Source organism: Oncorhynchus tshawytscha, linkage group LG28 (genome assembly GCF_018296145.1).
Source record: "Oncorhynchus tshawytscha isolate Ot180627B linkage group LG28, Otsh_v2.0, whole genome shotgun sequence".
Lineage (NCBI taxonomy): Eukaryota > Metazoa > Chordata > Actinopteri > Salmoniformes > Salmonidae > Oncorhynchus > Oncorhynchus tshawytscha.
In genome coordinates this window covers 24131290-24159275 of record NC_056456.1, presented here as the reverse complement: position 1 = coordinate 24159275, position 27986 = coordinate 24131290, and the positions used below count along the sequence as shown (strand labels likewise).

General features: G+C 41.8%; 1 protein-coding gene across 10 annotated transcripts in view; it reads left to right on the top strand.

Moving 5' to 3' along the window:
• The first annotated feature begins 8401 nt into the window (after positions 1-8401).
• The window catches only part of LOC112226955 (astrotactin-1), a 247471-nt gene continuing 227886 nt past the window's right edge, over positions 8402-27986 (top strand). For 5 of the 10 annotated variants that reach the window (XM_024391656.2, XM_024391655.2, XM_024391652.2 and 2 more), the window contains exon 1: positions 8402-8978. In XM_024391656.2, the coding sequence (XP_024247424.1) occupies positions 8684-8978 (295 nt within the window). In that variant the 5' untranslated portion in view covers positions 8402-8683. The remainder of the gene's footprint in view (positions 8979-27986) is intronic. The other 5 variants (XM_024391657.2, XM_024391653.2, XM_024391659.2 and 2 more) reach the window with 2 other exon arrangements.

Genomic DNA, 27986 nt, shown 5'->3' with positions numbered 1-27986 from the left:
AGCCCCTCCCCTCAAACTTAGAGCCACTCGCCTGCCCTCTGATCATTCTTGAGCAATACTCACACTCATGCAGGGGAATGTGTTGTGTTGAGTTGAGTCACTCATAATATCAGAGAACTGGGGTTACGACATCTGACAGTGGGATATGGCCACCTCCTGTATCGCACATGCTCTCCAAAGCCAAGCAGTCTCAATATCAACCCTCAGAGGCCCGACACTGAGAACAGTATGCGCCAATGAAGGCGCATTGACGTTATAAAACCTTATAAAATTATGGGAGGATGCCCAACAAGCCGCATCACAAATCTCTTTTAAGGAGTGCCTAAGAACAGTGCCTAAGAGGTAGCCATACCTCTGGTGGAGTGAGCCCTCAGGCTGTAAGCCCTTGCTATTATTTGGACAATATAATAGCTTCCACAATCCAATGAGACAACCATTGACAAGAAAGGGGCCTGAGGGCTGGCAGGGATGCACCCAGGTCACAAAGAGTGGCTCGCTCTTGCGCAAAGCTCTCGTCCTTTACCATAGAATAATGCACAATGTACGTACTTGACACAAACGTCTAGCCTCTCCTCTTCCATAGAAGGGAGAGGCGGCGGGTGAAATCTACAAGCTCCAAGGCGAGACAATTGTACTTGCCGCTAACCTTGGGCATGAAAGCTGGGTTGGGCAACAAAGTGACCTTGGAAAATCCCCAGGCACACTGTTGGCACAAATGGTGAACTGAGTGCATGTAGCTCACTCACTGGCTTTGCAGACATAAGGGTGACCTTATGAGGAGAGATATTTCATCTCCACTCTTTCCAGCAGCACAAAAGGCAGCTGTGCTGAAGGATATTTAACAATACCCACTGGGCACAGAGTCAGTTCAACGTCTAGTTTTGATTTAAATTTGGTTGAGTTGTCATCTTACTTTCAGTGCAGCAAACTCTCTCCAGAAGTTCAGTGAGGATCTCTGAATAATCCAATGTTGACCTAAATGACTAATGATGATAAATACAATCCACCTGTGTGTAATCAAGTCTCCGTATAAATGCACCTGCACTGTGATAGTCTCAGAGGTCCGTTAAAAGCGCAGAGAGCATCATGAAGAACAAGGAACACACCAGGCAGGTCCGAGATACTGTTGTGAAGAAGTTTAAAGCCGGATTTGGATACAAAAAGATTTTCCAAGCTTTAAACATCCCAAGGAGCACTATGCAAGTGATAATATTGAAATGGAAGGAGTATCAGACCACTGCAAATCTACCAAGACCTGGCCGTCCCTCTAAACTTTCAGCTCATACAAGGAGAAGACTGATCAGAGATGCAGCCAAGAGGCCCATGATCACTCTGGATGAACTGCAGAGATCTACAGCTGAGGTGGGAGACTCTGTCCATAGGACAACAATCAGTCGTATATTGCACAAATCTGGCCTTTATGGAAGAGTGGCAAGAAGAAAGCCATTTCTTAAAGATATCCATAAAAAGTGTTGTTTAAAGTTTGCCACAAGCCACCTGGGAGACACACCAAACATGTGGAAGAAGGTGCTCTGGTCAGATGAAACCAAAATTGAACATTTTGGCAACAATGCAAAACGTTATGTTTGGCGTAAAAGCAACACAGCTCATCACCCTGAACACACCATCCCCACTGTCAAACATGGTGGTGGCAGCATCATGGTTTGGGCCTGCTTTTCTTCAGCAGGGACAGGGAAGATGGTTAAAATTGATGGGAAGATGGATGGAGCCAAATACAGGACCATTCTGGAAGAAAACCTGATGGAGTCTGCAAAAGACCTGAGACTGGGACGGAGATTTGTCTTCCAACAAGACAATGATCCAAAACATAAAGCAAAATCTACAATGGAATGGTTCGAAAATAAAAATATCCAGGTGTTAGAATGGCCAAGTCAAAGTCCAGACCTGAATCCAATCGAGAATCTGTGGAAAGAACTGAAATCTGCTGTTCACAAATGCTCTCCATCCAACCTCACTGAGCTCAAGCTGTTTTGCAAGGTGGAATGGGAATCAATTTCAGTCTCTCGATGTGCAAAACTGATAGAGACATACCCCAAGCGACTTACAGCTGTAATCGCAGCAAAAGGTGGCGCTACAAAGTATTAACTTAAGGGGGCTGAATAATTTTGCACGCCCAATTTTTCAGTTTTTGATTTGTTAAAAAAGTTTGAAATATCCAATAAATGTCGTTCCACTTCATGATTGTGTCCCACTTGTTGTTGATTCTTCACAAAAAAATACAGTTTTATATCTTTATGTTTGAAGCCTGAAATGTGGCAAAAGGTCGCAAAGTTCAAGGGGGCCGAATACTTTCGCAAGGCACTGTATATCTAGCATCAAATTGGCCTAGTAAGCCAGTAGTACGGACGTAACATTAATCGCTCGGACAGAACAGCAGATATGTATATCTTTTTGTAGATAGACGCGGAGAATTAGTCCGTCTTACCAAGGAGAGAAGTGCCTGTCGTTGACGATGGTGGCTTGTTGAGGCCCAGCTCATCCATGTCCTTGGCATTCATGTTGCCGTGTGATGCTAGCTACAACAGGAGACGAAAGAATAAAGCGGTGAAGCAAATTCTTACCATTTCGGTAAAGTCACCACACAAAAGACGAGAGCTGATAACCCTGCACTTGGCGGTGTAACCTTAACGTCACACTGTGAACAGTTAAACAGGAAACAGATCAAGTCATGCTGAGGAGAGCTAAGTAGAACTTTTCTGTGAGGTAGAGAGGTGAGAATGAGCAGAGGGCAGGCAAGCGGCTTTTTATAGTGCTGTCAAGACAACTGGAAACTCTGGGGGAAAAAACAAGGTCAAATTATGAAGTCAGTGATCTTCATGTCGGAAAGTCGGAGTTCTAGAAAGATGCCAAAGTTTCCGACTTGGAATTCAGAGTTTGATGACCGTTCGATGACTGTTCAAATAATTTTTCCCAGTCTGAGCTCTTATTTTGAACGCGGCATTATTATGAGGGAAGGAGCTCCCTCATCCTCCACTTACCTGTCTCCGACAGGCACGTATGATTGGTCTTTCGAGCTACTGAGGAGATTCTGGTAAATCCCACTGTGAGATGTTGAAACAAATAATTGAAAGGGAACTAAATTATTATACGGTAGGTCTTGTGTGGGCTTGATAAGGAGGCAACATGCGGATTCTATTTTAACATCCCAATATAGACAACGTTGGATCAGTGCTGCTTTTGAAATGAACACTACTTGTCCCCTGAACAAATGAGGGATTAAAGCAGAGATCTGTAGTACATTAGATGGTTGATTGGAGGAAGTGAGCTGTTGACAGCAACACATTGAAATCCAAGGGATATATTTGTCTTTTTTCTCAAAGCTGAGATGTATCCACCCACAGTTGTCTATATATTTAGAACTGTTAGGCTTTTTGTGTATTGGACAGCAAGAGCCTTTCCCAAGCATAAAATACTAATGCCAGCCTAATAATATTCATGTTTCATATAATATCCCTTATTCTCTGATGGCAGTTGGCATACCAACTGAACAAGCTTCTCTTGAGCCAAGAGTCTTGGCTCCTAGTTATATTTCCAGAATGTCAATTATCTTTCCTTCTTGGCCTTGATAGAATAAGCTCAAACTCAGTTTGGGCTTAGAGCGTTTCAGTTGTATATTTGTTAAATAAATGTCTCCAGCTCCTTGCATAGCAATATATTTTTTAAGCTGTAATGTTGCCCTGAAATGTTTGTGCTAGTTTTGTAAATGTGTGATATTTCACATACATTTCTGAAGTGTTATGAGTCCCATAAGAAAGTCATTTAAATGAACTTAAATACAGGTATTTACATTTTATCTCAGAATTGACTCGATAAACACAGCACGGTAAGAGTGGCTGTAGGGATATTTCCTCCAATAGATAATGAATCAAATAAAGGTGGATGGATGTAGCCTGGTGATTAAGGGCATTGGGCCAGTAACCAAAAGGTTGCTGGTTCAAATCCCTGACCAACTAGGTGAAACATCTGACCATGTGCCCTTTGAGCAAGGCACATAACCCTAATTGCTTCTATAAGTCACTGTGGATAAGAGTGTCTACTAAATGACTAAGATGTAATATGTAGAAACAAGCTTGTGTCAATACCTCTGTCTCCTTGGTCTATTGCCCTCCCAATGTCATGGCAATAAGACAATTAAGGTGTATAAATATGTAAATATGTCAACATCTCAGAAGGAGTTGGGTAATGACATTTCCTGCCCTCATTTGGCTAATCCCCAAGTCACCCCCAAATTAGAAACCTTAATGACAACCAATAAGCCACAGATGGTCAAACTCCAGGGTACACAAGCCTTCTGATCTTTCTGCTTCTTGTGGCATCATTTTACATGCCAACAATACATTACCTTGCCAGATGCTATTGGCCCAAGGGGGTGATCATGCCCATAACTAGAAGGTCAGGCCTTTGTGGTTTAAGGGAGCTCTTGCCACCCCTTCTACACTCTGAGAGTGGGTTGCTTGGAGACTCAGGTAATCCATCCGGGGAGGCCATGTGGCAGATGTATCCCATTGCAATTCGTCTTCTGAAGTTGACATATAAAAAATTCAAAGGGTACAATCTCTTGAGAGGGAGCTGGCAAGCTTCCATTTTGAATGAGGACACTGTTTAAAGGGCTAGTTGACTCAAATTTGTTTTTTGTTACTATTTTTTTATTTTAGCAGTCATGGGCCAGGAAATACTGTAAATACAGGCTTTCATTATTTTTGCTCCAGGCTCTGCCACAATGGACAAATCTAGCCACTCTCTAAATCAGCAATATTGACCAGAACTTAAAATGGTTGTAGAGTTCACTCAAAAATGTTATATTGCATGTTATCTTTGTGTTATTATTGTTTAAGGCAGGTGTCTCAGGTCACCCAATTATAATCATCTTAGTCGTTGCTGTACCGTATTTGTTCATATTGTCTTTTTCCAGTTGCTACTCAAAGTGAGTGTTATTCTGAAAGGGAATAGCATGTCAGTCTCATAAAACTTCAACATATTCTGGTGGAGAAAACCTCATTATATATCTGGATTAAATATGAATGCCCATAACATATTTATATATTACCACTAGGTTTTATGAAAATTCAGCGATTTGGTTAACAATCTGAAATACCTAATTGAGTTCTCTACTTGTTTTTTAGGTATTTCAAGGATTTTGCTTTTTTTTAACTCAAATGGGTTAAGACCCATAAGACATAGTGGTTATATGTACTTTTTCAGAAAAATACACTTGCTGTTGGCTACACATTTTACATACCTAGTGGCATTATCTTTTTAAAGAAGTTGAGGTGTAGATATAGGTTTGATAGCAAATGAAACACCCAATTTATTTGGTAGTCAAAATGAACCATGTAAACAACAGGATATATATGAGAACAGAGTAGCCTACTGTAGTGGTTAAGGTTTGAGAACAAAATCAAATTATCTCATTATAGCAAGCACACAAATGAGTAATTCTTAGATTTAAAAAACACTTTCATCTCCCAGATTCATTTTCACTGATGAAAGAGTTTTCATTTCAATAACTACTGTAAATCCCTCTTAATAACCAAATCAATGACACTCCAGAGTGTTACTGTAGAAAATACAAACCTCAATAGTTGATGCTGGTGCTGCTCATCTCCAGGAGTGTGCAATATAAGGACAGCAATAATCCACAAACTGTCTGTGTCTCAAATGGCCCCCTTTTCTCTTAATAGTGCAGTACTTTTGATCAGGGTACAAAGGGCCCTGGTCAAAAGTAGTGCACTATATACGAAATAGGGTGCCATTTGGGACATACAGTGCATTCAGAAAGTATTCAGACTACTTTCCCTTATTTTCCCACATTTTGTTACGTTACAGCCTTATTCTACAATGGATTCAATCAAAAATGTTCCTCGTTAATCTACACACAATACCCCATAATGAAAAAAAAACTGATTTTACTGTAAGAAATGTACTTGTGGTAGATTTAGTTTATATTGGAAAAGGCACACACCTGTCTATATAAGGTCCCACAGTTGACAGTGCATGTCAGAGCAAAAACCAAGCCATGAGGTCGAAGGAATTGTCCGTAGAGCTCAGAGACAGGATTGTGTCGAAGCACAGATCTGGGGAAGGGTAAAAAATTCTGCAGCATTGAAGGTCCCCAAGAACACAGCAGCTCCATCATTCTTATGCAAGGACAGACGCTGGGAGACGAGAAGCAAGTCTAAACAGGGGAAATATAATGACAATAATGCTGACATGGGGATCAAACTGAGGAACAGACAGATATAGGAGGGGCAATCAACAAAGTAATGGAGTCCAGGTGAATCCAAAGAAGTGAAGGTGCGCGTAACAATTGTGACAGGTGTGCATAATGATGGGCAGCCTGGCGCCTCGAGCGCAGCCTGGGGCCTCGAGCAACAGGGAGGGGGGCGTCCCATCTAGGTGAGCCTGACAGGCCGGCTGATTCATGGGAGCCGGACGAGCCGGCTGAGGCCGGGGAAGCCCGACGAGCCGGCTGAGGTGTGGGAGCCTGACAAGCCAGATGAGGCGGCAGAGGCATGAGAGCCTGACGATCCCACCGAGGCGTGGGAGCCTAACAAGCCGGGCCGAGTCGTGGGAGCCTCACGAGTCGGCTAAGGTATGGGGCGGGAGTCTGATGAGTCGGCTGAGGCGTGGGGCGGGAGCCTGCTGAGCCAACCGAGGCAAGAAAACCTCTTGAGCCAGCTAAGGCCTGGAAGCCTGACGAGGTGAAGTGGTGAAGTGGCCAGACGGAAGCCACTCCTCAGTGAAAGGAACATGACAGCCCGCTTGGAGTTTGCCAAAAGGCAAAAGGCCAAAAGGCACCTAAAGGAATCTCAGAAACAAAATTCTCTGGTCTGATGAAACCAAGATTGAACTTTGGCCTGAATTGCAAGCGTCACATCTATAGGAAACCTGGCAAATCCCTACGGTAAAGCATGGTGGCGGCAACATCATGCTGTGAGGATGTTTTTCAGTGCAGGTGTAACCGATCTGAAATGGCTAACTAGTTAGCGGTGGTGCGCGCTAATAGCGTTTCAATTGGTGACATCACTTGCTCTGAGACCTTGAAGTAGTTGTTCCCCTTGCTCTGCAAGGGCTGTGGCTTTTGTGGCTCGATGGGTAATGCTGCTTCGGGGGTGGCTGTTGTTGATGTTGTGCAGAGGGTCCCTGGTTCGAGCCCAGGTTGGGGTGAGGAGAGGGACTGGGAGACTAGTACTGTCTATACTGTCACACAGGGACTGGGAGACTAGTCAGGACCAAAGGAAAGATGAACGGAGCAAACCTTCCAACTGGACAACGACCCTAAGCAGACAGCCAAGGCAAGGCAGACGTGGCTTCGGGAACAAGTTTCTGAATGTCCTTGAGTGGCCTAGCCAGAACCCGGACTTGAACCCCATCAAACATCTCTGGAGAGACCTAAAAATAGCTGTGCAGTGAGGCTCCCCATCCAACCTGACAGAGTTTGAGTGGATCTGCAGAGAAGAATGTGAGAAACTCCCCAAAAACATGTGTAGATTGATGAGGGGGAAAAACGATTTAATTCCTTTTAGAATAAGGCTGTAACGTAACAAAATGTTGAAAAAGTCAAGGGGTCTGAATACTTTCCGAATGTACTGTATATAGTGTATACCGCAAAAACCTTCCCATGTGACATGTGTTGCTGAAAGATCTCCCAAAAATATTGGATATCAAAAACCGGAGATGGTGATAGTGATGTTGCTGTCATGCTCTCTCCCACCCTCAGAGCTCAATTATGGTGCAGGTCAGAGTTGGAAATGAATTGTATGGCCTTTAATCACAGAACCACTATACCGTTTGCGAAAGCCTTGCTCGACTGCTGGAAGAAGCTCAAGACTGCACAGGGAGATCATTCTTAGACCCAGACTTTGTGCCCTCTCTCCCTCTCTGCACCTGCCACTCGCCTCATCACCAGATGCGCTCAGTTGCTCTTGTTCTTTCTACTCCTATGTGCAAAACCCCATGCAAACTTTATTTTCTTTGAATATTGATGACTCCACTCTTGCAAGTCTCATGCAACCACCATTAATAAATGCATTGTGTCTGTGATAGCTCTAGTTATGTTTTGTCTATTATTCAGTCCTCCTGACATTCATTGATTGTTTACTTTAAATTTTTCAAATCGGGTGACCTAGTGTACTGGAGTTACCTCTGTTTTGACAGTGCAGATGCTGTAATAAAACCCAGGGCTGATGTTTATTTATTTTTATTAATACTGACAGTTTGTTTGGTCCATCGCAAGTCATCACAATATGTGGGCAGATAGCGACTGAATACGGGTTATTATTGTAGCCTATAATAAACACCTATAAACGTATTGGCGCGCAAATACAGTCGACTATCCCATATTGCACTAGTGGGCTCCCAGATGAGCAACATCTTCAATGGCTTGATTTGGGTATTTCCAATAAAGGGGTCAGTGGTACTGCGCATTTTTGCCTTTCCCGCTATCATATAACTCATACGCTGCATTGAAATGATCAAAAATCATCTTTAACCATGTGACAGAGGGATTTGGGGATTTATGCGAAATAAGCGCAATTTATTTTCCGAACAAAACAACCCGGAAATGTGTGCTTTGCCAGCGCATTCCCCCTCGCTCCTCTTCCTCTCGGTATTGAAGTGAAGCCCTCGAACAGAAAGGAGACGGGGATACGAAGTAGCGGTGATGCGGGGCATGATGGGTCTGAGATTGCTTGTCTCACTCGCATGGATTCTTGCCTTCAAAGCTGCTAATATTCAAGGTGTGAATGCCGACGAGGATCAGTCCCAAGATATGGAATGCAAAATGAAAAGCGTCACCGTGTCTGCGTTGCCGTTTTTGAGAGAAAACGACCTGAGCATCATGCATAGTCCGTCGGCCTCCGAGCCCAAGCTTCTGTTCTCCGTCAGAAATGATTTCCCGGGAGAAATAGTCGTCGTGGACGATCTAGAAAACACTGAACTCCCCTTTTTCGTCCTAGGTGAGTTCGGATGATAGGCTGCAGTCTTGATGTTCAGTACCCCCACATGCCCATGTTTCATAAACGGTCTATTATTGTGATTGGAAGATTATATCTGCCATGTCCATTATTACACGTGAGATGAGTTTGTGCAATATAATACACACTAGGCCTGGCTAAGATTGCTATATGCTATAATCATTTCCACGGTGTACTTTGAGTTGGCTACATGACGATAATGAACCTACTTCAATTGCTTTTTAGAACTGTAGACTCATGCATGGCAAACATAATCGAGCATAATGACTAGTAATATTGAAATTACATTGTCATATTAACAAAAACATAGCTGGTTTCAAGGTTATGTGCTACCAATCATTAGCAGTGATGGCTGAAAGTGCAGGACTCGAGCCTATTGATAATATAGCCTACTACATAGCCTACTACAGTATCTCCACTAAAGTAAGGAAGGAATGTATGTAAGGAAAGTATGTGAAAATATTCAATATTTGCGATCCTATTACCTCACTGAGATGAATAGACATATTATATGTGTTTACATGCTGGTGGAACAGGTGTAGCACTATATCACTACAACTGGTGTTCTTTACCATGTATAGACTGGCCTACTGTACATATTCTCCATAGTTTTACAGTTTTCAGATGGTAGACTCAGCTCTGTAGAATAGCCTTTATTGATACCCCCTCCGTATATACAACAAAATATACGTTTAAATAATGTTCCTTTTTACATGTTCACAAATTTAGGCAATGTTTTTTTTTTAGAACAAACTCAAGAATGCTTTGAGAGGGAAAGAACATAAGCAGAGTGAGTGGTGTTCACTTCAGAACTCTGGCTGCTGTCCATGGTGCTGATTAGAGAAGCTCACAACTGCTATAGTTCTATGGGACTCTTTGAATGTGGACTGTCCTTTCATATGGCAGGACTGTGCAGTGAGGGAGTGTGATATGGAACTAGGTATGCATCCCAAATGGCACCTGTGCCTTCAGAAAGTATTCATACCCCTTCACTTATTCCACATTTTGTTGTGTTACAGCCTGAATTCAAAATGGATTAAATACATTTCCCCCCCACCCATCTACACACAATACCCCTTAATAAAAAGGTTAACACATGTTTTTAGATTTTTTTGCTAATGTATTGAAATTGAAATACAGAAATATCTAATTTACATAAGTATTTACACCCCTGAGTCAATACTTTGTAGAAACACCTTTGGCAGCGATTTCAGCTGTGAGTCTTTCTGGTTAAGTATCTAAGAGTGCTGCACACCTGGAATGTGCAACATTTGCCCATTATTCTTTTAAAAATTCTTCAAGCTCTGTCAAAATGGTTGTTGATCATTGCTAGACAAGCATTTTCAGGTCTTGCCATAGATTTTCAAGTAGATTTAAGTGAAAACTGTAACTTGACCACTCAGAAACATTCACTGTCTTCTTGGTAAGCAACTCTACGTGTATATTTGGTATTGTGTTTTATTGTTATTGTCCTACGGAAAGGTGAATTGATCTCCCAGTGTCTTGGACAGACTGAACCAGATTTTCCTCTTCGATTTAGCCTAAGTCAAGCTTGTATTGGATTTGACCCAAATATAACAGTATACTTATCTTAGTGTCTTGTTGCAAACAAACGTATTTTCACTCTGTCAATTAGGTTAGTATTGTGGAGTAACTACAATGTTGTCGATCCATCCTCAGTTTTCTCCTATTACAGCCATTACACTCTGTAACTGTTTTAAAGTCACCATTGGCCTCATGGTGAAATCTCTGAAAAGTGTCCTTCCTCTCTGACAACTGAGTTAGAAAGGACGCCTGTATCTTTGTAGTGACTGGGTGTCCAAGTGTAACCATCCAAAGCTTAATTAATAACTATACCATAATCAAAGGGATTTTTAATGTCTGCTTTTCAATTTCTTTACCCATCTACAAAACAGGTGTCCTTTGTGAGACATTGGGAAACCTCCGTGGTCTTTGTGGTTGAATCTGTGTTTGAAATTCACTGCTTAAATGAGGGACCGTACAGATAATTGTATGTGTGGGGTACAGAGATGAGGAAGTCATTCAAAAATCATGTTAAACACTGTTAAAGTCCATGCAACTTAAATGTTTTTATTCATTTGTAAAAATGTCAAAAAACATAATTCACTTTGACATTATGGGGTGTTGTGTGTAGGCCATTGACCAACAAAATCTCAACAAAATCTTACATTTTCAGTTAAGGCTGTAACACAATAAAATGTGGAAAAAGTCAAGGGATGTGAATACTTTCTGATGGCACTACTTTTATGGACCCTGCTCATAGGTAGTGTCATGGTTCCACCTGTCACCAGAGGGCGGTAGAGACCGCCATAGAGACATTAACGACACTCAGGTGTGTCCAATTTACTCATTATGATTTCCCTGTTAAAATAAGTGTGTTTTCTGTTGTCCTTTGCAGAAGCTTGAATTGTTTACCGTGTGCATTCGTGTCCTGAGTGCGTTCATTCGTGTCCTGAGTGCGTTCGTTCGTTTCCTGAGTGCGTTCGTTTCCTGAGTTGAGTTTTCGAAACTTAATGTTTGCTGTTTTTACTGTGATCCTGCAGCTACCGTTTGTCAGTAAAGTATTATGTTTATTCTTAACCACTGATTCCTCATCTGATCTCTTCTCTGGACCTGGGTCTCAATCTTACCACGTCACAGCAAGATTCTGCCTCAACATGGACCCGGCAGAGATCACCCAGATTCAGAATGCTATAACCCAACAAGGAGCAATGCTGGGGGCAGCAGCAAGAACAACTCTCCCAAATATCAGAGAACCTCCAGGCACTTACCAATTCCCTCTAACCACGGGCCCAACCCTAACCCAGGAGGAGGCAATGCCCAAGTCTCATCGCCCAGTGCTACAGGCGTTGCCGTAGTTCCTCTAGGGAACCTGCACTGGGAACCCAAGATCCCAGCCCCCAAGCAGTATGACGGCCACCCTGGAGAATGCAAGGGGTTCCTTACTCAGTGCTTTCTGGTGTTTGAGCTACAGTCCTCCTCGTTCCACACCGATCAGGCCATGATAGCCTACATAATCTCTCTACTCTTGGGCAATGCCCTGGCGTGGGCAACTGCAGTGTGGGAACAGCAGCCACCATCCTGCAGCTCCACATTAGCCTTCACTGCAGATCTGTGATGAGCCTTCAACCATCTACTCGGCGGAGAAGCGCCAAGCCGACTGATCGAAGAGGCCAGTGACTTTGCCATTGAGTTTCGCACCCATGCCACCGAGAGTGGGTGGAATACTGAGGCACTGGTCACCTCTCTCCACCAGGGTCTGTCCAACTCCATCAAGGATGAACTGGCCGCTCGGGAACTGGGAGAGCACCTCAAGTCCCTGATAATGCTGGCCATCAGGTTTGACAACCGCATTCGAGAAAGTGTGAGACAGCTCCTTTTTTGACTCCACCACTGTATCCCGGTTTCCGGAGCACCCCACACCCCCCTAGACCAGCATTGAGGAGCCCAGACAGCTGAGACGCACACGTCTGAGCCCACAGGAATGTGACAAGCATATGTGGAGGTCTCGGCCATCTCCGTTCTACATGCCTATAGTTGACGGGAAATACCTGGGCTTGCCAAGACAAGGGCAGACCCTGACAAACTGTGCAGTTACTCCCCAGCTATCCCGTCACCGTCTGACGCTACCAGCAACCCTCCATTGGGACAACCATCAGCACCACATTCAAGCCTTTGTGGACTACGGAGCCGCGAATAATTTCAGTGACCAAGACTACGCCAGAGAATTACAAATCCCCTCCATGAAATGTCCCACCCCTCTGCAGATTCAAGCCCTCGATGGACGCCCCATCGGATCCGGCCAGGTGGAATATCAGACCGAGCCCATTCTACTGCAGGTTGGGTTCCCGAGAACCCCCTTATCCTTGGGTACCCCTGGCTAGTGCTACATAACCCACTATTGTCCTGGTCCACAGGACACCTACTAGACTGGGGTAAGAACTGCCAGACTAAATGACTAAGACCCCCACCAAGAGCCTCGTCGTGTTCCCCGGTATCCATTGAAGACCAAGACTTTTCCGCTCTCCTTCCTGAGTACTTCATCCTCCGAGAGGCCTTCAGTAAGAGGCAATCCGCCACCATCCCTCTTCATCGCCCATACGACTGTGCCCTAGAACTCCTACCCAGCTCCACCCCTCCCCGTGGCCGTCTGTACTCCCTCTCGACCCCTGAAGCAGCAGTCATGAACAAATACATCTGGGAGTCGTTGGAGGCAGGTTTCATTCACTCCTCTTCATCCACAGCGGGTCAGGATTCTTCTTCGTGAGAAAGGATGGAGTTCTGCATCCCTGCATCAATTACAGAAGGCTGAACAGGATTACGATTAAGAATTGTTACTCCCTAACCCTGATGTCCGCCGCACTGGAGTTGGCCCATGGGGCCCAATTCTTCACCAAACTGGACCTCCGCAATGCTTACAATCTGGTGAGAATCAGGGAGGGAGATTAATGGAAAACTGCCTTAAACACCCAAGTTGCCACTGAGTATTTAGTCATGCCCTTCAACCTGATCTTCTCCAAGACCCTTCCAGAATACATCCTGCATGTCCGTCAAGTCCTGAGACTCCTCCTGCAGAGTCAACTATACATCAAGATAGAGAAGTGTGAGTTACATGTATTCCAGGTTTCCTTCCTGGGCCACATTATCTCTATCGTCAGCATCCAAATGGACCCCGTAAAGGTAAGGGCTGTCACCGACTGGCCCCATTCTGCCTCACTCAAACAGGTCCAGTGGTTCCTCTGGTTTGCCAGACTTCACCAGGATATTGTCTCGGATCGTGGGCCCCAGTTTGTCGCACGGTATTGGAAAGGCTTCTGCTCCCTGTTGGGGGCGCCGGTGAGTCTCTCCTTGGGATTCCACCCACAGTTGAATGGGTAAATGGAGCATGCCAACCAGGAGCTGGAGAAAGTTCCTCCTCTATTTTGTCTCCACCCAGACCAGCAACTGGAGAAAGTTCCTTGTCTGGGACGGAGTATGCTCACAACACACTGCCAAATTCGTAGAGTGGCCAGACGGAAGCCGCTCCTCAGTAAAAAGCACATGACAGTCCACTTGGAGTTTGCTACATGGCACCTAAGGCAGACTAATCAGGACCGAGGGAAAGATGAACGGAGCAAAGTACAGAGAGATCCTGGATGAAAACTTGCTCTAGAGCATTCAGGACCTCAGACTGGGGCGAAGTTTCACCTTCCAACAGGACAATGACACTAAGCACACAGCCAAGAAAAGGCAGGAGTGGCTTTGGGACAAATCTCTGAATGTCCTTGAGGGGCCCAGACAAAGCCCGGACTTGAACCCGATCGAACATCTCTGGAGAGACCTGAAAATAGCTGTACAGCGACGCACCCTATCCAACCTGACCAAGCTTGAGAGGATCTGCAGAGAAGAATGGGAGAAACTCCCCAAATACAGGTGTGCCCAGCTTGTAGCATCATACCCAAGAAAACTCGAGGTTGTAATCGATGCCAAAGGTGCTTCAAAAAGGACTGAGTAAAGGGTCTGAATACTTATGTAAATGTCATATTTCCATTTATAAATTTGTAAACATATCTAAAAACCTGTTTTTACTTTGTCGTTATGGGTTATTGTTGAAACCATTTTAGAATAAGACTTTAATGTAACAAAATGTGAAAAATTGGAGGAGTCTGAGTACTTTCTGAATGCACTGTATAGTGTGATACTATAAAGTGAAGCCTTTGGGGAACAAAATACATTACAAAATTGTATTTGTTCAGAACGCATGGCCAAAAGAGTGAGACAACAAATCCACATCAGTGGAGGCTGCTGATGGGACGACGGCTCATAATAATGGCTGGAACGGAGGAGATGGAATGGTATCAAACACATGGAAACCGTGAGTTTGATGTATTTGATATCATTCCGCTCCATCCATTACCATGAGCCCGTCCTCCCCAATTAAGGTGCCACCAACCTCCTGTGATCCACACATTAATGGAGTCTGCTCTGTAAGTCACATTGCACCACATTTGTGGGAGGGGCCATGTACCAGCTTTGTTAGCACTAACATACCTTACTCAAAACAAGGCATGCGTGCTGTATCGTTACATTGCATTCACTCAACATTACGGGCCTGTATGATAAAGTGAAAAGGAAGCCTGTGTTAAAAAATCCACTTCATATCATCTGTTTTGTTGCACCATGGCCGTTAAGTAATTCTGAAAAATAATTGTAGGTTTTTGGTCAAATCCATTACCACACAACACAGAGTGAAACGCTCTGTACTTTCAAGTATTGTGGTGGCAGCATCATGTTATGGTTATGCTTGTCACCGGCAGGGACTGGAGAGTTTGTCAGGATCAAAATTAATATGAAAGGAGCATAGATTTTTCAGCGGGACAATTACACAAATGTTAATGCCAAAGAGAAACCAGAATGGCTTTCCGAGAGGTTTTGAGTGTTCCTGAATGGTTCAGTCTCAGTCCTGCCTTAAATCAGAGACAAGGTTAGAATATTGCTGTCCATCGATCATTCCCAACCAAATTTACTGAGCTTTTTTTGACAAGAACAGTGGATATACATCTGTATGTTGCCCTAAGAATTGTGAAAAGTTGGTAGAATCGTATAAAAACATTTTCACAGCTGTAATAGCTGCCAAATGTGCTTCCACCAAGTATTACCTCAAGGGTGTGGGGACATATGCAATTAAGACATAATTCGGTTTTTCTTTCACTTTTCAGATTTCATTTTAAGGCAGCAAACTGTGAAGACTGCACTGGGTGTAGACTTTCACCAGGCACTGTATATCACCTTCACGTTATAGCAGATAGAGCTGTAATGTACCTTTGTTCTCAGATGAGCTAATAAAGTCTCCCTTTGGGGGAGAGATTTCTCTGTATTTACTCTGGCAGCCGCTGATCATCCCCATATGCTGAAAGGCACCACATGCAGATTAATTACAAGTCCTAATATGAAATAATGGAATCATTTGGTCCAGGATAACCTACCTTTGGGGAATTAACATTGGTTCACACGATCCCATCATTATGAATATGCATGGGGATTTTTGATTAATACATATTCGCGTGTACACACGTAATTGAGAGCATTTGCAAAAGTTGTTCGTACACCCTGTTATCAATAATAAATGTTTAGTCCAGAGTTCAATCACTATCCCAAAGTTGTGGTAAGAAGCCAGTTGGCATTTGAGGATTATTTGACTAAGAATTTATTCTTACCTACCTGCTCCATAAATTACTAGTAACCCACTCCTCTGTGTGCGTTTGCAGTTTTGTACAGTAGGTAGAATGTCCATCCTTACCCGGGCTAGCCAATGTATTGTTTTCATTCCAAATGTTGAACAAAAGCAGCAGAATCTTTTAGTTTATTTTCCCTATTAGTTTTATGATTATGAGTAGCAATAGAAATGTGATATCCGTTTTACCATTACTGGGTTTTACACAGATTTAAAGGTAATCAGTATATTTCAGGATGCACGCTGCTTCAGGTGTTTACACCTCCATCTCCACACTCTATTAATACTTAATGTAGCGTAAACAGAACACATGCAAGGGTTTGAAGCTATTTTTAATTGGATATAATGGGTTCCCTTTTAGTATTGCCCGGTGAGCACAAAATCCACCACACAATCACACACACTGACAAGTACTGGCACTCATGCATAGTACAATACATACAGATGTAGGATCTTAATTTGACCTACAATATATTGTCACAGCAAAACAATCCTGAAGCAATATGATTTTAACTTTTAGTCCATAATGTTGCTTGATCGGTGGTTAGGCTTTGAGCTGGCAAAAAGTAGGCTACATGAAAAGTGTTAGTGTGGGTTTTCTGTGAATTTATTTATTTACGGTGCAAGAAAATTCTCAGTAACAAAAGAGAGATCAAATTAAGATCCTACATATTTACACCCCTTCTCCGATCCACCCACACAAAAGACCACAAAGGTTTCCTTGCACATACCAACCTCTGATTGATATATATATATATTTTTAACCAAAATACTTCTTTCTGATATGAAGAAGCAGCAAAGCTGAGTTGTAGTCCAGGCATTTCTACAGCGATAGAGAGGGGAGCACAGAAAGATTGTGTGCCAGTGAATGGTTTCCATGACAACGTGAGCTGGTGCTTAGACTAGTCCCTTGAAGAGAGGTGATGTTTATCTCCCCACTAGGAGGGGGTAGCAGCAGTAGCTGTGGGAGCACCTTTGTTAAAAATCGAATGCTAACTACTGTGTGTGGATCTCCATTGATTAGCTGTGGATTTTGCATGGTTTCTGGTGTCTTTATGTCTACCTGAAAATGATCAAAATCAAGTTTTAAAAATCTCATTTAATATTAGCTATAGTTCTAAACCAATATTCAAATCATATGTCTATTCTAAATGCGTTGGCGGTGTTGTATTCATATGTTGGAAATGATCCCAGTCAAGCACAGCGTGTGAATTAATATTGTGCTGTCATTAGCAAATATGTTTTGTGTCTGTAGACTGCAGTGTCTCAGTAGTATGTCGATATAGTTGCCAAACTGTATTACTGATTTTATTTGACTCTTGGGTTAGAAAGGCTCAACTGGGTGCAATGAAAGAAGATGAAATCTATATGTAGGTTCACATGTACTGTACGACTGGGACAAAAAATTCAAAATTCTGGACAACCAAACAGAGCAGCGGTGGTTAGGAATATTTTTGTCCCTTGGAAAAGTTATGCAGTCTTGTAATTTATGGCACTTCACGAACACTAGCCTTCAGAGTTCTTAAGGTGAAAAAAATGTAAAAAATATTTAAAGTTGAAGCAGTTACAAGATTAAATGTAGAAAGGGTTATTTGGCTCATCTCTTCAATTAGAACCAGTATCCAGAAGTTTCTAGGGTATTGAGGGTAAGATACTGCTCTCCCCATCCTTATTACACCATCCTCTTCATACAGTATAAGTGAATGTTCCGTACTGACCTGGACATTCCCAGTGATCTCACAACCCTTGAAGAAGACATTAAAGTAATTCCAAGACATCAATAGGAACGAAGCACAGAATTGTGTTGTTTCTGGTACCAAAATGTCAATCAGGGAAAAAAGGTTTCCAATGTGAGACACCATTCTCATAAAATGTGGGAGTCTAATTCACGTGCAGTCTACTGTGTAATGAGATTATGGACCTGATTGGCTTAATGCCCCAAGTAGGGTAATGTTCCCCAGATTATGAATGATTAAAGAGATTTTGACATTTATTTGAACATGACACTGAGCAATTTAAGTTACATTCAGTGGAGTTACTCAATTACGTTTATATTAAACAGCCTAATGGCAAACCATTTTAACATCAACGTAAAGAGTAATGCATTAGTAGTTCATACTTTTGACCGATACTGAATTTTGTACTTTTGAAAGTGGCACGCACAGGTTGGTGACTTGGGGCAAAAACCTTTGAGTGACACCTGAGTTTGGCGCAATGGGAGTGACCCTTCTAATATCGGTAGTGGGGAACACACTGTATTTCCTTGCACTCTCCAAAGGATGACTAATTTCAGGGCTCTGTTCATTCTGTCTGGAAGCTGATCTTGCAGTCTTTCTATAGGACACAGGTCTATCTTTTTCAGGCGGAGGCTTTTTCAATTTCCATCCACTTAAGCTACTTTGAGGGCTGACAGAAATGTTCTGTATGGAATTCACATTTTTGCACTGCAGTGCTAATCATGGAAATCCTTTTTTCGACACTGCTGGGACACTTGTCTGACCGTGTCACAGTCGTAAAGATGGTATGGAGGAAGTTTAAGGTGACCTTTTCACTATAGCACACTAGGGTTATCGCTATAGAATGGTAAATGTAATGTATGTCAGCCATGGCAAGTTAGTTCAATATTTACAAGGAGGTAGTTTTTCAATTATAAAATATGCCATCTTCTTGGCCAGTAATTGCTCTCAGGAGGATGAAACCGTACAGCTATATAAATATATTTTTCAGCAGTTGTCACAAAGTGCTCATACAGACACCCATCCTAAAACCCCAAAGACTCCGAACAGCAAGCTAGGAAGAAACCTAGAGAGGGACCAGGCTCTGAGGGGTGGCTAAGTCCTCTTCTGGCTGTGCCGGGTGGAGATTATAAGAGTGCATTAAGGATCGTTCCTCAGGATATTCAAATGTTCATAGATGACCAGCAGGGTCAAATAATATTCACAGTAGTCATATAAGGTGGAACAGGTCAGCACTTCAGGAGTTAATGTCAGTTAGCATTTCATAACTCAGCATTTAGAGGTCAAGACAGCAGGTGTGGTAGAAAGAGAGCGTGAGAGAGAGATGGCAAACAGTTAGGATACTTTGTTTGACAATGATACCCTCTGTATGACAAGCAGACCCTCTGTGAGATTTGTTTTAGGAAGGCTTACACCCAATCCCCATTGCCAAGTACTCCACCTAATGTACACAGTGTTCATAAACAATGAATGCATACAGTATGCATGGTACTGCTTAAACATTATGGATCCAGTTACTGCCAGTTATCTTCCTTACAAAATAAGAGTTGTAGTGGGATCGGATGGTTGGTGAGAAGTTAATAGTTGATTTTTACAGTAATGAATGTCAATGCGGTGCCAACACAATTAAGCTGAAAACATTTCTCTTGTTGTTTACCTCATTCCCAGAATATTTGATGGTCGTAAATAATTTGTTTCCACCCTGCCTGCCTTCAATGTGATCACAAATTTAAAATGTACTCTTGGTTTAGGTATTTTAATCATAATCATAAGTCATTTGATTAATAAGAGAATGTAAAGCAATGTTTATCTACCCGTTTATCAACCTCCTCTGACTAGAGGTGAAGTGAGTGAGTTTTACATAGAAGTGTACACAGGCTTCCTAGGGTTGTCTGTCTGTCATTAGGCTGCAGTGTGCAAGACTGACAATCAAGCTCCAGGTGAGAACAGTGAGGGAGTGATAGCAGGAACTACTTTGTTAGTGGTAACTTTTTGTCAGTGAGTCTTGTCTGAACCTTGGCTGAGGGTGGCTGATACTGACTAGCGTCTGTCGGATTGCACTTTTTGCCTCTTCTAGTGCAAGACACAACCAAGCGATGTCCTATTTTTCCGATTTGATAAGTTGTTGTCTACTGCTACAATGCTAGTCGAGGGAAAGAACAATTAGGCTTGTAAGTAAGTCGTTATGTCCAAACGTAAATTAAAGGTGAAGCAACATGATGAAACTGTCCTGTTGAGAAAATGCTTCCTGGGCCTTGTTATTACTGATGTGTATGAAGGACATACACTATGGATGGTTCACTATGCTTACGTAGGAGTTGGCAAGGATCAGAAACATATTACAGTATGAGTCATGATGTATTATTTATTGAGTTGGCTTGGGTTTAGGCTTAAGAGCTTTGCAACATACCTGGCACATCCATATTCAACTGTTTGTTTCGCAATAGTGGCTCTGGCTCTGCATTTATACCCCGACTTGACCAGCTCTACAACCTTTTATGAAGCACATTGCTTGCTATTCGGCTGGAATGATGAAGACCTCTTGAACCTACTGCAGTGTCTTCTACAGCAGACTGTTGTGTCACCTTCACACTCACCTAGTACAATTGACACTTGACTCTATGAGGGGTAATATTATGTGAGAAAGCATTATCACAAATCTTGAACCTCTCTGTACTACTTACTGTAAGCTCTGATGAATGAAGCAATGTGAAATGAACCATGGATTTGCGGAATTATATTATGTAACACTATATTGTTTTGTTTGATAAGAAACAATAACTTTCTCAGTTGCCATGGTTGGACTCTCAAAGAACTTGCTTGAGCTTGCTAGATGAAAGGCTGTCCAGTGGGTCAGTCCTGTATACATTCGTGGGCTGGGTTGTTCCCATAGTTACAAGAATAAATCAAGTTAAACCCTATATCATATTGTTACTAACTCTGACTTTGTGCTGTACCAAAGCTTTGCTTGATGATTATTTTAACCTTGACAAGATTTTGCGAAGGATTTACCAAACATTGATATGACAGACTAATTTGCATTTATTATCTGCATACATTTTCTTGTGATTCATAGTACTCCCCTGACAGAACAATGCTTTTAAAAAAGGATCTTGAAAAGGGAAAGTGTTTCAATGGACATGCTAGGGTCCGAAAATGAGATAAATAAAACCATTTCTAACAGATGAAACCATTTTGACAAATGGACAGTGGTTTTATGAGGTTTACAGTTTGCTGGATGTCCTCTAGTGTTTGCATTCAGACCTGGCTCTTCCATTAGAGCTCCCTTTTCATCATGGCAATGGGTTTAATGGACAGAGGAGCCTGCAACGTTGCCAGAAGGTTAAATAGATGCCCATAGATCTCTGAACACACGGCCATTATATGCTCCCACAATCCCACTACAGCTCGTGAGGTTGAAGCAATCACGATCACAATCACGGCGTGTCTCTTAGTCTTTCAGAACCATGTTTGCATAGCTTGTTTGACATCACCTCTGCTCAGTTTTTGCCGTAATTCATCCATTTGTGTATTGATTCAAGAGCACCTCATCAGATGCAGGGAAACCGATCCTTAATTTATACACATCATTACTATTCTACAATGCGGTCTTCGTTCTTCGCAACTTACGCAACCATTGTAATCAGATTTTCCATGCATACACAAAACAGTGGAAAATGTATAGTTCCATTCTAATCAGCACATGATTTTTCCACTTACAGAATCTGTCTGTCATTATTTTGTTAGATTTACAAACAAACACTTTTTTGACTGCCATATGTTTTGACAGATGTTATCAACAAGCCCCAGAGGAGGGAAGGCAGACGGCCTGTCTCCATAGCTGAAGATGAGAAGTTGTATTTTTGTGAATGTTCAGAACATTTGCATTCCCCTCATGATTCCATTCCAGCACCATCCTCTAATACAAGGGTGTCAAACAAATATTGACAAGGGTGCCACATTCTGTCTTCAACGATTTGTTATACAGTATTTCCTCACTTTTAAAATTTGCTAAAATGTTTCCTCTATCCATCGTTTTTGGAATTTTTGATGCTAGCTTTCATTTTGGTGATTTTTAGCGAGCTGGACACGGTCAAGAAACTGTATGAATGTAGGTCCATTGTCATTACTACCCCGTTTCAATTTGGTTTGAGTCATTTTATTATAGTTATTTTTTCTACATTTTTTTTTTACTCAAACCACCCGCGGGCCAGATTGGATCCCCTCGCTGGCTCTATGCTTGAAACCCCTGCTCTACTACAATGCTGGAGATTCACTGATGCTCATACATCTTTCGAGACGGCAGTTACACTTTTATGGTTAAATTAATCTGAACGTTTCTAGCACTTTAAGGCAGCATGAACAGTGTTTTCTTTACAATACAAATATTTCCTAAAAAAGATACATCTAAATACTCACCACATGTTATTATATAGACAGCAGTAGTCCAAAAAATATTACAACATTTGCTTTAGTGGATTTCTTTCAAGGCTGTCCCCAACATTCTGTTTTACTTTATCTGATTACTTTACACAGTAGGAGACAAACTTTACCATTATTCCAGGACACTGCACCCATGCTATGAAACAATGATTCATTTATTTACAAGACCATTACATATCATTAATGAAGAACAAATTAAGTGGTGAAGTAACCTCAAGAAAATAAGTGCTTTACTTAATTACTTCAGAAATGACATTTTAATAATGCTAACAGAAGGACTAGACATGCAATCAGGAAGCCATTAAGTAGATGAAGGTAATCCAGAAGGACTGAAATTAAATTAGAAAGTGGTGAATAAATGCAGTGGGACAAGACCAGGCGCAGCCAATGTGAATTTAGATGAAGCCTAGCCCAGATATAGGCTTATGCACACTTTGAAAAGATGACAATTAGGTTGATTTTTGGACAATCACTCACATGAATTCTCCTCTAAATGTAGTCTCCTCGGTATAGGGCCTGAGTTTCAGCCATTCCTCTGCCACAGGGCTCCATTAATAGTCGGCCAAGTGGCTAATTTTATCAATCTGCACATTTGGGTTTTGTTAATCTAATCCTCAAATCTGGAGCCCAAGCTCTACAGAATGGAGTCTTCCATAATGGACTCCCTCAGTAGATGCAGAAACCATTACCATAGTGCTGCTGAGTCTATCTAGTGTTGAACATTTTGCAACCACGTTTATTTCATTTGTAATATCCATTAGTACGATATTCATAATTTGTATAAATACAACTGGCATACGAAAAAAACGAGTTTGGTAGCTCATTGAGTTTGGTTGCTCAAATTCCATACAAATGGAATTTGTATGTACAACATGGCAATAGGAGAGATAATTATGATAGATTCCAAGGGGGCACTGCTTCGCCTGTCATATTGAAACATGCTTTGTCACTCTAGAAAAGTAATTCTATGCATGATAATCATCATTTTTGACAAGAAGCATGCTTTGGCCCTGGGGTATAGGATTTCTACATGAAATGGGGCACATACTGTAGTATCAGGCTAGTGGTCATGTAGCAGTAATGTGATTTTCATGTAGAAATGCTGTATTTTATCAAAGCAGACACATTTGAATGGCTACATTCCAGTGACTGCTTCTATGTCGGCTACATTTTGCACACTGAACATAGTTTTTTGTTAGGAGCTTACAATACTAAGCATCCTCAATTTAACAGTCTCTTATCTATCAAATCATGAAAATACATGTTTTTTTATCTAAAAAGCACAAACAAGAAATAACTGCAATGTGGTCAAGGTCGCTTAATACCACTGAGATTAGAATTCGAACATCACATTGAGAGAGATTTGTACACACTGTGGCACCACATGGGGCTATCCTTCTGAAATGACTCCCACTGGTCACCCTTTGGTCAGTAGCAATGTGAGATCACCATGAATTGTTTGATAGAAATGTTAGGTAGCCTAATTCATTTGTTTTCCACTGATTTGTAGTATACACTTTCATTGGATTGGAATCCACATTTGCATAAGGCTGTTCTTGAAATTCATTATCCTTTTTGTTTTGCATTATGCTATGTGTGTGGCAAGCTCTTTAAGTAGGCTACATTTAACACTGTTTGGTATGAGAACACATTTTCATGTCATTCATTTTAATCAATGTTGTATTCAATTGTTTCATCAGCACTGGCTAAAGATAGTTCCATGCCACGGTAGAGATGAGCAAGAGTTTGGCACCTCTCAAGAGTTACGTTCAGTCATGTTATCAACAATGGTGTTTGTATCTATCAACGGTTAGCACTTAAAGCTCAATGCTGTCATCAACTTCTATTAGCATCTATTAAGATTAGCCAAGAGAAGCAGCGAGGGCACTACCTTCTGTTGGTTGTTGAGTGGAGCCAGACCTGGGTTCATGTTGTCGGAGGTAAGCTAATATTTACTTAGCAGTAGACTGAACACATTCTCAGAGGAATGTGGTTAGATTGGGACTGTCCATTTACAGTATGTGCCAAAAGGGGGTTGACCTCCTAATTTGTTTTTCATGGATGATGTCTATGTGGATTACACATAAACATAAGCTCATTGCTTGGCATTGCCATTCAGGTCTACTGTCTACATCAATGCTGTGCCAAGAACATCTGTCAAAATGAATTGTGAAGTGATCTGATGGTGCTTACTTTTGTAGGGAATAATTCCTAAATTCTTACCACACACCATAGTTCTTCAGATCTGAATTAAACTGATACTGTTATGACATTCAGTCAGTCATTCATGTACTATATGTTGTTTACAATAATTGGTTCTGTAGTGTGATAGCACTAATCATACTATGGTAATTAGCATTGCAGATGTGCCTTAATTCAACCTGTATTCTCACTGTATTCTCAACAATACGAGATGCATGCAATCATTATACCTCTGAGATGTTTTGTGCTCAAGCACGGTTTATTTTGAGTTTGTACTGAATAGAACACTGGACTGACGCATCAACTTGAAGGTAGTGTGTTTCTCTAGAAAGGTTCTCCCTGCTTCCTAAGGCTTGGCTGCATAAAGAATGCACGAGAGCATGTGAAATACCTCCCTACCCCTTCTTACCAGCAGTGGTGGAAAAAGTACCCAATTTTCATACTTTAATAAAAGTAAAGATACCTTAATAGAAAATGACTAAAGTAAAAGTGAAAGTCACCCAGTAAAATACTACTTGAGTAAAAGTCTAAAAGTATTTGGTTTTAAGTATAGCATCAAAGTCAATGTAATTGCTAAAATAAAATTAAGCATCAAAAGTAAAAGTAGAAGTATAAATCGCTTGAAAAACTGTGTAAATTAAGATGACATAGGCCTACTCACAATACAGGTGAATGCATATTCAATAGGACTGTGTGCCTGCATTGAGTTATTGATCTTGTTTTGGCTGATCAGTGGAGCCTATGGTGCTACAGATGACAAACAATCTGGTTGCCTTCCATTTCTACTGGCCAGCAACATTTGCATAGAAGCATCACTCTAGCATGTCAAGCTTGTATGGAAGGACATCATATAGACACTGCTGATAGTTTGAGAATATAAAATAACATATATTCAATGCAAATGAGTCCAACCTAACGTCATGATTTGGGGAAAATATATTATTTCAGCTGTCAGAATGCATCTCTAAACAACTCAGCTGCCAGGATGAAATTTGAAACAACTCATTTGGTTGGTTCAGTTATTTGTCAAGAAATGGGCGTGTTGTAACTTGATCCTACTGCTACGATTGGATAGCGCGAGGGTGTAACTCTGCTCTCTTTCTTTTTTACATTTTATAATATGTTTATTATTTTCCAATAAAAAATAAAATAAAAAAGACAGCAATACAAACAATGACATTCATTGTACTGTTGAATGGGACGGCCAATTTAGAGGACAAAACCAAACTTAACTCACACAAACACAAAATAAAACAAAATCCTATTAGGTGGTACATGAATAAGAAGACAGCATATAGTCATTACAAGACTCTGCTCTCTTTCACGTCTCCCTCCATCATTTCACTTGGTGCTGTTTACTGCTACTATGAGAACTAGCTCAATGGCGATGACATTTGCTACCAAGACAAAAAATGTGCATAATATCTAACAAGATGAAAGGACGATGCACGTTCTGTCTGAATGACTCAAATCTGCCCATAGTTTCAGAAGTGAGAACGCACACATGTGCGCTGATCTACAGGTTTCTTGGTCCATAAACATGCAGGAAGATTCTTAGGTAGCTAAACTTATTGCCAACCTTTATTTAGGCATTTTAAAACACTTCCTTCTTTCCCTATTACGACAATCATCTAATCCGACTATCAACTGTCAATTGATGTGTATGATTGCGGCTGGTCAGATCAGCACACCAGTAAATTGATAACGTTACACTACAAGTCAGATGGCTCATTGCCGAAAATGGTGCATGTTCAAAATGATAACCAGCTAGCTACGTTGGCCATCTAGCCATGTTGGCTATTAGCTCCTATCTGATATCTTAGCACCATGTTTATCTTGCCAGATAGATAGCATAGTAGCTAATATAGGAAACTGGCTAACACCACAGATGAAAGGGTTAGTTATCCTAATCTTTGCTAACAGGTCACATAGCTATCTGCTTAGCTAGCTGGGTTATTGCATGGCTGTCCGAGAACATCAACATGAGCCTTATTATGAGTGAATTAACTAAACTAATATTTGCAAAAGGGGTTCGATTTTGGCAACTGTGACAATTCATTCAATTTTGTACAACGTGACTCAGACCAGAATATACCAGACCTATTTTTCTCTCCATATCCCCGGATTTCAACCGAAAGCTCTGAACATTTACACCTGGATCTCGCAGCTAACTAGTTGCTATCCGTGTGACTATTGGCTTACGTCGGTCCCAGAGTAATCTTCAATTATTCCGGAGCTAGCCAGCTGAAGAGTTCCATCAGCCGCTCCTGGGCTACAATCACCTATCCGGAGCCGTTTTAACGCCGATGCAGAGCCCCTCCGGGCCTTCACGTCCTACTGACGTTATCTGCACGAGGGAGTTATCCAACTGGCTTCCCCAATGCGACGTTACCTGAACGGCCATCTGCGGCGGTCTTATCGGCTGCTATCTGAACATTTTCTGTCAATTTTTCTTGGGTCACTATAACTATATCTATTTTGGCAATTGGATTGATCCCCTCTACCACACAACACCCCTCTAATCTACTAACGGAAACGCACAAAGTGGCTAAGAACAGAACACCGTCCTATGCTAGCTTGCTACCGATGGCCCGGCTAGCTGTCTGAATCGCCGTTACCCCAACCAACCTCACTACTAACTGGACCCTCATGATCACTCGACTAAGCATGCCTCTCCTTAATGTCAATATGCCTTGTCCATTGCTGTTCTGGTTAGTGTTTATTGGCTTATTTCACTGTAGAGCCTCTAGCCCCGCTCATTATACCTTATCCAAACTTTCAGTTCCACCACCCACACATGCGATGACATTACCAGGTTTCAATGATGTTTCTAGAGACAATATCTCTCTCATCATCACTCAATACCTAGGTTTACCTCCACTGTATTCATATCCTACCATACCTTTGTCAGTACATTATACCTTGAAGATATTTTATCACCCCCCCAGAAACCTCCTTTTACTCTCTGTTCCGGACGTTCTACACGACCAATTCTCATAGCTTTTAGCCGTACCCTTATCCTACTCCTCCTCTGTTCCTCTGGTGATATAGAGGTGAATCCAGGCACTGCAGTGCCTAGCTCCACTCCTATTCCCGAGGCGCTCTCTTTTGATGACTTCTGTAACCGTAATAGCCATGCATGTTAACATTAGAAGCCTCCTCTCTAAGCTTGTTTTATTCACTGCTTTAGCACACTCTGCCAACCCGGATGTTCTAGCTGTGTCTGAATCCTGGCTTAAGAAGACCACCAAAAATTCTGAAATCATTCCGAACTACAACATTTTCAGACAAGATAGAACGGCCAAAAGGGGCGGTGTTGCAATCTACTGCAGAGATAGCCTGCAGAGTTCTGTCCTACTATCCAGGTCTGTACCC